Here is a 12848-nt window from a genome sequence, read left to right on the forward strand (position 1 = left end):
GGCACTCAGGAGGAAGAGACGGAAGGATCACCAGAAGTGTAAAGCCAGCCCCACTGTGACTGTTTCAGGCTACTCAGGGCTACTGAGTGAGACCTTGCCTCAGAAACCCAACAAAAGCCAAGGCTGAGCTGACGAAGTGCAAGGCTGTTCTCACGCAGAGGCCCCACCTGGGTTCACTTCTCTGTAGCTCCCGACACCATAGGCATCCACGATGCTCTGGAAACCCTCAGTGAACTTGTTGGTGCGGATCAGAGTGGGCGGCGTTTCCTTCGTAGGGATTGTGTTCATGAACGAGGGGATTGTAGCTCCACTCTCTCTCTTCCACACAGAAAAGAAAGAGGAAAATGACTGTCCATGAGAACAGCTGCAGACCAACACATGATGCACGAGCTGCTCTGCATGCTCACAGACATGGGTCGCAGCACGAGACAGCAGAACAAGCACAGTGGCCGGAGGACAGAAGTTGGAGCTGGGACCCCTGGGAAGGAGAGCAGGATGGAGCTGGGACCCCTGGGAAGGAGAACAGGATGGAGCTGGGACCCCTGGAAGGAGAGTGGGACAGAGCTGGGATGAGGAAAATGGAGGCAGAATCAGGCTCAGGGCAATGAAAACCTGACATGTGAGCCAGGTCTGCAGTGCAGGCCTGTGGTATCAGCAGTTAGGAGGTTTGGGCAGGAAGATCTTTGAATGTCAGGCCAGCACAGCAACAACAGAGCAGAAACTTATCTCATATAGCGGGGGCGGGGGCGGGGGAAGGCAGAAAAGGAACCCTGAAGTCTAGGACTTTATCTCTTTTTTTTTTTTTTTAGTTATTTATTATATGTAAGTACACTGTAGCTGTCTTCAGACACCCCACAAGAGGACATCAGATCTCATTGCAGATGGTTGTGAGCCACCATGTGGTTGCTGGGATTTGAACTCATGACCTTTGGAAGAGCAGTCAGTGCCCTTAACCACTGAGCCATATCACCAGCCCCGGACTTTATCTCTTAAAGGTGGTCAAGAGAGGGCTGGTGAAAGGGCTCAGTGGGTGAAGGTGCTTGCCTACAAGCCTGATGACCTGAGTTCAATCCCAGAATCTACTTGGTGGAAGCTGTACAATCCCTGCAAGCTGTCCCCTGACCTCCACAGGCACTATAATACCCCATATACATACATACTGCATAACAAAAGTAATTTAAAATAGTCAGCAAAGAGAAAGTTAGATACAATATTACCTAATTTACAAAAAGAAAATAGGTAAAAAAATAAATTGTATCACTGTGGCAGAGCCTTCTCTGTCAGCTTCCCCTCAGTTTCAGTGCACTGTTCACACTTGCCCAGAAATGCACACTATCTACGATGTTCACACTTGCCCAGAAATGCACACCATCTACAATGTTCACACTTGCCCAGAAAAGCATGCTATTTACAATGAACAATAGAGGAGAAACAGACCAACACCCAAGGCAAGGAGCCAATGGAATGTATGTTCACACGGGTAAGCTGAGCACCTTCACAAACAGAAAGAAACCCAGCCTCACTCAGCAAGAGTCGGAGCTGGAGAAATCCTTCTGGAAGACCTGCACATGCTGAGTAACACAGCTCATGCGCTGTTCTGTGCAGTGGTGTTTATAACCAGAAAGCACCTGATGGACGGAGAGCCAGCTAATAAACCAAGACGCGTGCCTGCAAGAGAATCTGCTCATAAAAGCAGCCCTTGGACTCAGTAGGGAGAACAGCACACGAGCTGCTGTTTAGAGGGAGTCCAGGCTAAGGAGCTGTCTGCCGTCCACCATCCTTTGCACTTTCCAGAGGAACTGCAGGCCAAACAAAACGGTTCTTTAGACATTAAAAAAGAGAGAGGAGGGAGTTTAATTCAAAAAGGTAAGAGGAAAAGAAAGGCTGCCTGTGCCTGTGCCTGTGCCTGTGTCTGCGTGCCTGTGCCTGTGCCTGTGCCTGTGCCTGTGCCTGTGCCTGTGCCTACCCCTAGGCCTATGCATATCGGGCCACAGTGACAGAGATAGGACAAAACTAAAGCAATGCCCCAGGGAGGAACTGTCAGTCACAGTTCAGGATGTTCTCCCCACTCAATGCCCGAGAGACCCACTCTTTCTTCCCACTGTACACTGTCGTATTATCTATGTGAGGGTGCCAGATCCCTTAAAGAACTGGGGTTATAGACAGCTGTGAGCCACCATGTGGGTGCTGGGAATTGAACCCAGGTCCTCTGGAAGAGCAGCCAGTGCTCTTCCTGCTGAGCCATCATCTCACCAGCTCTAAGAGACCCATTCTTCAAAGCTTTAGTCTGACAGCAGTGTTGGGCAAGCCCCTTCCCAACACTCTAAAACACTTTTCATGTTTTGGGGTTTTTTTTTGAGACAAGGTCTCAACCTGGCCTCAAACTCTCCAACCTCCGGCCTGAGTAGTGCAGTACCCTGTGACACACTATGGCCGTGCGTGGTCTCGGTCTCAGGGTCCTAATGCGGCAGGGAGCCTTACCGAGCCTTCCTCCAGAGCTCTGCGCAGGCCTGGCAGGTCCACCTCGGGGCACCAGACCTCAGCGATAAGGCACTTGTTGGTGACGTCGAAGCTGCACATGTTGAGCATGTGGTAGATGGCTTTCATCTTCCTCACCTGAACCACGCGGCTGCACACCGACTCCGCCGCTTTGCACAGCACTTGCCTCAGATAATCCTCCGTTTTATGCAGCACCTGCGGGAACAAGCACGGGCTGTGTGACTACACTCACAGTTCTCGGCCACCGGCATGACCACCTTTAGGGAACTCTCCCAAGGAGGATCATTCCAAGTACCTGCTCCCACGGCAGGGACATCAGGAATGGTCAGAGACAGCCAACTCACCAAGGGAACATACTAGGTGGCCTCTGAGAAGAGCTCGGACATTCTGTCAGTGGTGGCCTGACAGAAGGGTGGCCCTTCGCCTCTCAACTCACCTAGTCCTGGCCTAGCTCTGAAAGCCACCAATCCCATTTCCAGCCCTTAGGTTTCTCTGTGCGGAAATCTGCTTCCTGTCAGAGCTACTAAGACTCCTCAGTGACATCAAGAGAAACTCAAATCTTAAACAGGCAGGGTGGGGTGGCCCCCACCACTCAAGCCTGTCTTCATTGCTCAAACGATGATTTGACATACCAGAGAGACACAAGGGCTTCTGCCTTCACCACTCCCTGGATTTGCGACTGCAAAACAGATGCTGCAATGGCAGGAATGCATGGTGACAGTCCACAACCAGACACCGGCAGGGACAGAGAAAGCAGATGGCCTCGCAATGTCCCCAGCCCCCAGCTTACTCACCGTGTAAAGGTCTTGGATCCGGGTATTGAGCCCCTCCTGAATCTCCCTGCGCTCCTCAGCCGTGTTCGGATACGGGTAGATGTGGCAGTGGTAACTAGAGGACAGAACGAGGCAGTCAGAGCAGGAGGGGCTGCTTCTAAGGAGGCTCCAGACTCTATCCTGCCAGGCACACCAGCACCAGCACCAGGCAGGGCAATGACACAGCCACAGCCGCATGGGAAGGCCTTGCATGCAACTCAGTGGACATACAGTAAATGGATATCCCAAAACACTCAGATCCAAACCTACCAGGAAGCCTGTTCCCAGCCCTACCTTCCTGAAATGAACCTGAGGTTAAGAACCATCAAGTAGACTAAAACGACATGCCAGGATGGTGGTGGCACAACCTGTAATCCAGCACTCAGGAGGCAGAGGCAGGAGGATTGTAAACTCAAGCTGGCTACTGTTTCAGGGTTGACACTGTTGAGGCTGGGCTGTCCTGCAGGACCCCTGTCCTCAGACACTCAGACAAGAAACTGCAGTCGCCCTACAGTGCCCACTGAGCTGTGCCTTTCCCTTCTGCAGGAGTCACTTGGAAACACCCTCCAGGCCTCTCTGCAGCAGCCTGGTAAAGGCAACAAAGGGACTTCACTGAGTGGGTGTGGCTTTGTCACACTAAATATACCTATCTACTGCAAGGATACAGCTGGGGCCAGAGAGATGACCTGGGTTCAGTTCCCAGTTTGAGTCACCCACATGGTGGTTGAAAACAGCCAGTAACTCCAACTCCAGGGGATTCAATACCCAACAATAGGTGATTACCCATTGTATCAAGTTGATGGCATCAGAGGCCTGGGGTAGCTCAGTGGTAGACAGCCTGCTTGGCCTCTGAGAGGCCGAGGCTCTGTTCCCGGTCCTGGGAAAAAGGGAAGAAGTCAAGGCAATGAAGCCTCCTTTCTCACCAGTCACATATCTTCTTAACCTTGTGGCCGATCTGCTCTCCCCAGAAGGAGATCAGGAACACATACCACTTTATGACTTCACCCTACAAAGACAGACAGAGGGAGAGAATGGTGAGCTCTCCGCACACCCTCAACCCTGGTGGCTCTCTCTTCCAGACCAAGTTCACTGCCTGGGGCAGTAGGTGCAGTGGCTCTTACTAAAGCATATCCATGACTGCAATTCACCCGCTCACCAAGACAAGCCCCAAGCTGGCAACCATGCTGGTTCACAGGCGTCTGCAGAGCCAGACCCCCTAAGTATGAAGTGAGCACACGTGGTCAAGTTCTGCCTTCTCCCGATTCAACTTTTTATTGTAACCAATAAATACCTTCCCCATCACTGCCATGACTCCCCTGTATGTGCTTTTTGTTGATGATGGTACTGTTTAAATGGCCACTGTGTTTTGAATATGCTCAGCCCAAGGAGTGGTGCTATTAGGACATGTGGCTTTGTTGGAGGCATTGTGTCACTGTGGGGTGGGCTTTGAGCACCTCCTCCTAGCTACCTGGGAGACAGCCTTCTCCTACTGTGGATTTGGGACTTTGGATTTGGAAAGCAGTGGAATGCTTTAAATGAGACGTAATAGGCTATCCCAGTAGGAATATGGAAGACTGTTGCTGAGGGTGATTTGAACTGTGGAAGCCTGGCTCTACAGGTTTTAGAGAAGAATTTTAATATGTGACCAAGAGACTGTTTTATGGTATTTTGGTGCGGAATGTGGCTGCTTTTTGCCCTTGTCTGAAGAGTCTACCTGAGGCTAAGGTAAAGAGATTCATATTAATTGCATTGACAAAGGAAGTCTCAAAAAGGCCCAGCAGAGACTCTGTTCTCTGGTTTAGTCTCATGAAGAGCATTTTGATCAAGCATAGCAAGCTGGTTAGCTGGAACTAAGAAATTAGTGGTGATTAAGAAGAAACCAACATCACTGAGGTGAAATCTGGGAAGTACTTTCTGAGGACAAAGAAGCTGTGTTCCAGAAATAGCCAAGGTTGTACCTCGTGCTGCAGCTGTTCTTGGTAATGTGTAAGAGTCATCCAGGTGGTACTAGTTTTGAAGGCATGAAGGGGTCATGGAAAGCAGCTGAGGCTTGGTACTGAGAGGCCAGGGAAGGCCACTGATGCAGGTGCAGTTTCAGTTTCAGTTGAGGGCCCATGACGGAAGGGCTCATGCAAAGAAGTTGAGGCTTGGGACCATGAAGGGAACCTATCAGTAAAGCCTAGTTGCAGCAGGAGATCACAGCATATTGGAGATGACAGTACCATGGGATGACCAAGAACAGCAGCAGTGATGGAGTGGAGTCAACCAGAGCTTAAGGGTGCTACAGAGGGCAGAGCTGGAGAAGAGACCCAAGCCCTTTTGAGAAGCCCAGAAGGTCGTGTGTGGATCCCAGACATTGAAACAATAAGCTGTAACACTGAAGTTGCCTTGAAAACGAAGATGTTAGAGGTGCCAGAGCCATGGGATACCAGTCAAGGAGAAAAAGGCTTGTTACAGTCAACAAAGATGAAAGGAGTTGGAGATCTGAAGAGCACTTTGACATCAAACATGGAGATCCAGAGTTTAGAGTTTGCCCGGCTGGTTTTTGGTCTTGTTTGGTCCAGTACTTCCTTACTATGACATTTTGGAATGGTAGTGTATATCCTGTGATATTTAAGGTACGCGATCTGCTTTTTTATTCTGACTTTATAGGGAAATACAGTTAAGTGATTAAATGAATCTAAGAGAAGACTTTGAACTTTAAACATTTAACATTGTTGAGACTGCTATAGACTATGGGGACTTTTAAAGTTAGGCTAAACACATTTCACATTATGCTATGTTTAGGTATGGGCCCCTCAGACTCACATGTTTGAACAAGCCTACGGTGGTGGGGGGGGGGGGTCAGGGAGTAGAATGTGGTGGTTAGAATATGCTAGGCCCAGGGAGTAGCATTATTAGGAGGTGTGGCCTTGTTGGAGGAGGTGTGTCACTGTGTGGGGTAGGCTTTAAGACCTTCCTCCTAGCCATGCAGGAGACAGTCTTCTCCTGTTTGCCTTCAGAACAAGATGTAGAACTCTCAGCTCCCCTAGCATCAGGCCCACCTGGATGGTGCCATGCTTTCTGCCATAATGATAATGGATGGAACCTCTGAACCTGTAAGTCAGCCCCAATTAAATGTTGTCCTTTATAAGAGCTGCCTTGGTCATGGTGCCTATAGACAGCAGTAAAACCCTAACTAAGACAGTTGCCTTGTTCATGATGTCTCTTCACAGCAATGGAGACCCTAACTAAGACAGTTGCGTTGGTCAAGGTGTCGCTTCACAGCAACAAAACCCTGACTAAGACAGCCACTAAGGAACATATCTAGGATTCAGTGAGAACAGTCTTCTGGAAATCTGTGTGGATGAACCTCGCTCAACACCAGTTAGAGTACAGTTAAGAAGAGCCAACAATGGGGCTGGAGAGATGGCTTAGCAGTTAAGAGCACTGATTGCTCTTCCAGAGGTCCTGAGTTCAATTCCCAGCAACCACATGGTGGTGGCTCACAACCATCTGTAATGGGATCTGATACCCTCTTCTGGTGTGTTTGAAGACATCTACAGTGTACTCATGTACATAAAAGTAAATAAATAAATCTTTAAAAAAAAATAAATCTTTTTAAAAAAAAAAGAGTCAACAATGCATGGTAAATAAGTCAAAGAGAAACACAAACAAAGTAAGGCCAGACATGGCTCCCTGATGAACAGTGACCAGAGATGCTTGAGAAGCGAGCCTATGCTGCCCTAGGAACAGAGAAACCTCATAGTATTTGCTGAGTGTTTACAGTGTCTTTGAACAACATATTTCTGTGACTAATAAGAATCAGCATCATTATAAATGTTGAACAAAATGGATTTCTATGAAGCACAGCGGGGTGTACAGAACTCACCTGGTATGAATGAGGGCCTAGGCTCCGTCCCCAGCACTGAGAACACAACTGAACACCCTGTTTGTCAGAAAGTGCTGAGCTGCCACGGCTGAGAGCAGTAAGCTGGGGGAGCTATCAGGCTTAGGAGACATGATAGCCAGCCGGCAGAAACTTTACAGAGAGAACCAAGTTGTAGGGACGGTGAGGCAGGGTGTGGGTGGCCATCGTAAACTGCTGAAGAGGGTCCCAGACAAGACGACTGTTAAGTATTGAGAAAATGAAGGTGAAGGGAGAGCCACAAGGACCTGGGGAAGGACGGGAACAAAAGAAAAAGCCCACAAAGAAGCAAGCTGGGACAGGGGAGCCCTCCCCATGCTTGGACAGAGGGGTACAAGAAGAACAAATGGGGACAGACAAGCCACCACAAGGAATGGGGCCTTCTGCTGGAAGCCACTGGAAGAGTCTAAGAGTGAGACGCCCTGGCAGAGCTAGCTGGATGCTGGGATGAAACAGGGGCAAGGCAGGGCAGGGGTAATACTGTGGGGTGGGCTACTGAAACCTAGAGGCAAGAAAAATGCAGCCAAGACCCCAACCAGAACGGGCTGAGTAGAAGAAAGCGCATGAACCACACTCCCTTGTTCCTGAGTCCGGCCTCTGAGTCTGGGATAGAGTGCAGTGCAGAAGAGGCTGGGCTTCCTGGGCTTGTAGACTGAGCCTTAGACGTGGAGCTACTGCTTCCTGAGATGGAGTCTGGGAGCCCAGACTGAGGAGAACTGTAGGGCTCAGTGTGAGCCGTGAGGTGGAAGCATTTTGGGGTATTCACAAGTGGCATACATAACAACAAAAGGCTGGTGTGCACACGCACAGGCAGCAGCAGGGCTCTGAACAGCAATGCCCCAGCTTCTGCCTCTAACAGGCACTCACCGTCTCGGGGTCTTCCAGACTCTCGTCCAGCTCTGCATAGGTCACAATGGTGTACCCTTTGCAGGCCCGCCACAGCATTCTTTCAAATGCTTCGACTTTGCCTTGCTGAATCAGGCCGGAAACGAATCTGTGAGACAGTGAAAACCCCGGCATTAGAGGACTGAGAGGATCTCTGTCTCCTGCAGGCCAAGAGGCTGGTGTGACAGCCATCAAGCAGCAAAATATCCGTGTGCTGGGCAAAAGATTGCTGACGCTGTCCTACGCATGGCCAGCTGAGTGACGGCAAAGTTGTAGAATTTCCAGACCAAACCAGACAACCAGCTGCTGTGCACTTTACACTGATTCGGGTGTGGAGACCCTATAAATGCCAGTGTGGAAGAGGACAAGCTCCAGATGCCAGCAAGGTGAGTGAGGGGATGGGGAGAAGCCACCATGGCCATGATTTCCTGCCCAGAAGGCTGCTCCTTAAACATGTGATGGCCGAGAAAGTAAAGGAGCGTCCACAGTCACCTGCTCACAGCTGTGCTTCTCATGGACATAGAAGTCTACCCAGAGACACAAAGACACAGCGCAGAATTCAGAGAACACACAGACACAGCACAGAATTCAGCCAGGATTGGGAATTAGTTTGTATCGCTTCCAAAAACTCCAAAAAAAAAAAAAAGTTCCAATAAAAACCCTGCTCTAAGAAATACAAATGGCCAAGGGCTGACAGCACTCCCAGCTACCTGTGAACAGGGCAAGTCTCTCTGAAGGAATATGTCTTTATACCAATCTTCACTGCATGCCCAAATGAGGAACTTGGGAATACAAAACAACTTTTTTAGCTGGAGAAGTGATTTCATTACAGAGCACTTGCCCAGAACATGCCAGGCTCTGGCTTCAATCTCAAGAAACATAGAAAAGAAAAAGAGGGCTGGCAAGATACTTAAGGACGATGGAGCCACGCCCAACCATACACAGTGGGAAGAGATCGGACTTGGGGAAAGCTCTCCTCTGCCCTCCACATGTACACCAGAGTACACATGCACCAACCCCCAAACACACATGCTAGATAAGAAAGATAAAAAAGCAGGAGGTGGCTCAGCAGTTAAGAGCACTAAGTGTTCTTCCTGAGGGCCTGGGTTCGATTCCCAGTACCCTCGAGGTGGCTCACAGTGGGCTGTAACTTCAGTTTCAGGGCATCTGCTGACCTCTTTGAGTCCCAGGCACATTCCTGGTATCCAGACATACAAACAAGCAAAACAACATATACATAATACTTTTTAAAATTAAAAGTAGAAAAAAGAAAATCATAAATTTTAAAAAGTAAGTAAAATTTAAATAGAAGTTCACAGGACATACAAGAAAATGTGTTTTCACTGGGTCAGGAAAGTGGAAGGAACAAACAGCAGTGCCAGGTGTGGTGACACACACCTGCCATCCCTGCACTTGGTAGGTTGAAGCAGGAGGAGCAGAAGCTCAAGGTCATCTTCAACTACACTGTGAGTCTGGGGCCAGCCTGGGCTACATGACACCTTGTCTCAAAGAAGAAGGAAAAAGAGGACGAGGATAAAGAACAAAGGACACTGAGAACCAGAGGACAGGCGCAGCCACGGGGACATCGCTCACAGCAGGGCCAGTGAGCGGCTCGGCAGGAAAGGCACATGCTGCCAAGCCTGAGCTGAGTTCCCAGAACCCACCAGGTAAGGGAGCACTGACTCCTGTCATCTGTCCTCTGACTTCTGGGAACTCGAGTAAATAAATATAGGGAAAATTAAAAAACAAGACACAAAACCCAACCATCAGCCCAGAAGAGACCCGTTTCCACCACAGCACTTGGTGCTTCAAAGACCAATGATGTTGGGCTCATTGGGTCAACACTGGGGAACGATGTGACTTTTCTCCAGCTCAACAGACCAAGAGAAGGAATCCCGGAGAAATCCCTGCAGCTTTCAGCTACATCAGTACTACGTGGTGAAATCCAATGCACAGGAGCCCAGTGTTCTCTGAGACGATCACTCTGGGCCAATCATCGTCTGTAAATGGCCCATTCACCCACTCTATGGCCCGAGTCTCCTATTCTACAGGAAGGGGTTTGGCACCCACCGTCACCTACCCCAGCTTGGCGCCCAGCCGCTGCATGCAGCTGTAGTCCAACAGAGAGTCGCTCTCTAAGGTGGGAAACTCTTCATATGTGGGCTCAAACTGGAAGGACACAGAAGCAGGAACACTGTTAACAGACTCCCTCCTCACAACAAGCTTCCAGAGGAGCCCACAGAGGCACTGTTCAACCAGGAACACATGACAACTGAGATGGGCAAACTGCCCCATAAGGAAAGTCACCTTGCCATGCTTGACAGGTGAACGGCTCAGACACTCACATGAGAGTGGTTGTAAGTGAGGCTGCACCTCAGCTCAGGAGAAACTTACTGCATCTAGGGTCACAACCACAGCAAGCCAGAGCAAACCGAAGGGATGAGCTCCATTCTGTGCACAGTTAGTTCAGTGTGGTGCAGGCTGAGAGGCCGTAACTGCAATGCTCTGAGCATATGGTGATGCTGGAGCATCCACACAAACACCCTCAGCCCACCAAGCCTGCATGACACCAGCATGAACCAGTCTTCACTCGTGAGGAGGTTCCTCCTGCCCTCTCGACTCACACCCTTTTAGAAAAACAAAGATTTTTTTTTCCCTCATAACCATAAAACATTTTGCTTGGGGCTGGAGAGATGGCTCAGTGGTTAAGAGCACTTGTTGCTCTTTCAGAGGTTCTGGATTCAATTCCCAGGACTATATATATATATATGCATATAAAACACCCATACACACAACATAATAAAATACAACAGAGGCCAAAAAGGTGGGTTAGGAATGCTGACTGCTCTTCCAGAGGACCTGGGTTCGATTCTCAGCTGCTACGTGGCAGCTCACAACCCTCTATAACTCCATATATAGTGTACAGGTATATATATACAGGGAAAACACCACTACACATAAAATAAAAGACATTAAAAAACAGTTTTTAAGAAATTAAAGACAAAACAAACCATCTGTTTCTCAACTGTAAAGTAAATGATCTTGTGGCAGGAAGTGGTGTCCCTGCTAAAAGCAGCAGCTTGGAGAGACTCACATGACCCAACCTAAGCAGAGGCTGAGGCAGACCACTTAAAACACACAAAACAAAAACACATCTATGCCAAGGCCGGCAGCTCCCCCTGTAATAACAGCACCCGCTCTAATTTAAAGGACAGCCTGGGCTACCAGTGAGACCTGGTCTCAAAAAATTAAATCTTAGCAGGGCCTGGGAGATAGCTCAGTTGGCAGGGTGCTTGCCTAGTGTGACAAAGCCAGCTTTAACTCCAGGACTGCGGAAGTGGAGGGACAAAGATCAGAAGTATGAAGTCAAGCTGCATACAGAGTGCTGGGCCAGCCAAGGCTACACCAGGCTGTAAACATGAGTAAACACAAAGGCAACACATGTAAACAAACTGACAACCCCTACAGGCAGCATCGGTGGAGCCTGCGGTATGCCTTCTCCTGCTGACACGTACCTCCACGTTCCGTCTGAGGAAGGTCTTCGTGACCCTCAGCATGTGGGTATACTCCACCAGTTCCAGCAGGTTCTTCCTCAGCTTCTCCTTGTTCTTGGTGACTTCTCTGAGCTCCACCTCGAGCTTCTGCAGCTGTTCCTACAGTGACACAGCTGCCGGTGAGAGCAGGGCTCAGTCTGAGAACGCCCCCACAACCCCCAAGTCACCGGGGTGAAAAAGCCACAGTGCCTGGCAACAAGCCAGAATGCAAATGTGCTGCGGGGTGTGAGAAGACGTCAGGACTGCAAGGTTCACAGCTCATTTTAGTTCATGGTGTGAACCCACCATCTGCTGTCAGACATCTGCAGACTGCAGTGACCCCAGCTCCTGCAGGCCACAGGGACTCCCAGCCCAGTCCCAGCTACTGCTGACTTTCCTACAGCTGCTTGTCCATCCCACAATGGAAATCAGCTAAGATGAGCTTTTCAGAACATGTTCTCCCGTCTCCAGCTTCAGAGTCTCCACTTGGTCCCAGCAGACAACTAAGGACATAAGCACCGGAGACAAGCTTCAGTGGTCACAACCAAGCGTCCTTATCCTTCAAACCACGGACACAGAGTCTGTAAAACAAGCCACTGAGCCAAGGCTAACTCATTCAGAACCACCCGTCCTGTTCCCCTTACTGTGTTCTGCAGCATCAAAGCCATCAAAGTCATCTCTGCCTATAATTACATCCTAACCAGGCACTGTTCATAGTGCCACCATGACTAGGCCACCCAGCCAAACCAGAGGACTGCCACATGGGAGGGTGCCATGCTTGACATGCGCTCACATACTAAGTGGCTGGCTACTTCCTCCCAGACAGAACAGCTGGCCACAGAATGGCCTCAGCAATACCATGGCCACTATTTCAAAAGAGGGATGAGTTTCTTCTATTTCTTCTGAGTGTCAACCCCAACAAGAAGTCTAGAAGGGCTAGTGCTAGTGCAGGCCTTTAATCCCAGCACACTCAGAAACAAAGGCAAACAGATCTCTATGAGTTCATGGCCAACCTGTTCCAAGCCAGTCAGGGTTACATACTGAGACACTGTATCAAAAGAGAAAAAAAAAAAAAAGTCTGGAGTCTCCAGTCTTAGACAACACACAGCGTTCATAGGTGAGGTGGGGTAATATCCTCCATCCCCAAAAGGCTGACCTCCTGCTGGGAGCTTGGATTGGGATGGACATGAAGGCCCAGGCCTGCAGCCCCCA

General features: G+C 49.5%; 1 protein-coding gene across 1 annotated transcript in view; it reads right to left on the bottom strand.

Annotated features, from left to right (window-relative positions):
* The window catches only part of Atp6v0a2 (ATPase H+ transporting V0 subunit a2), a 31147-nt gene that overhangs the window by 11632 nt on the left and 6667 nt on the right, over positions 1-12848 (bottom strand). Inside the window, exons 4-10 of the mRNA XM_028765900.1 lie at positions 11619-11756; positions 10184-10272; positions 8086-8212; positions 4235-4317; positions 3294-3387; positions 2482-2694; positions 168-318 (exon numbers count right to left, since the gene is read on the bottom strand). Of these exons, the coding sequence (XP_028621733.1) occupies positions 168-318; positions 2482-2694; positions 3294-3387; positions 4235-4317; positions 8086-8212; positions 10184-10272; positions 11619-11756 (895 nt within the window). The remainder of the gene's footprint in view (positions 1-167; positions 319-2481; positions 2695-3293; positions 3388-4234; positions 4318-8085; positions 8213-10183; positions 10273-11618; positions 11757-12848) is intronic.

Source organism: Grammomys surdaster, unplaced genomic scaffold (assembly GCF_004785775.1).
Source record: "Grammomys surdaster isolate TR1022 unplaced genomic scaffold, NIH_TR_1.0 166, whole genome shotgun sequence".
Taxonomy (NCBI): domain Eukaryota; kingdom Metazoa; phylum Chordata; class Mammalia; order Rodentia; family Muridae; genus Grammomys; species Grammomys surdaster.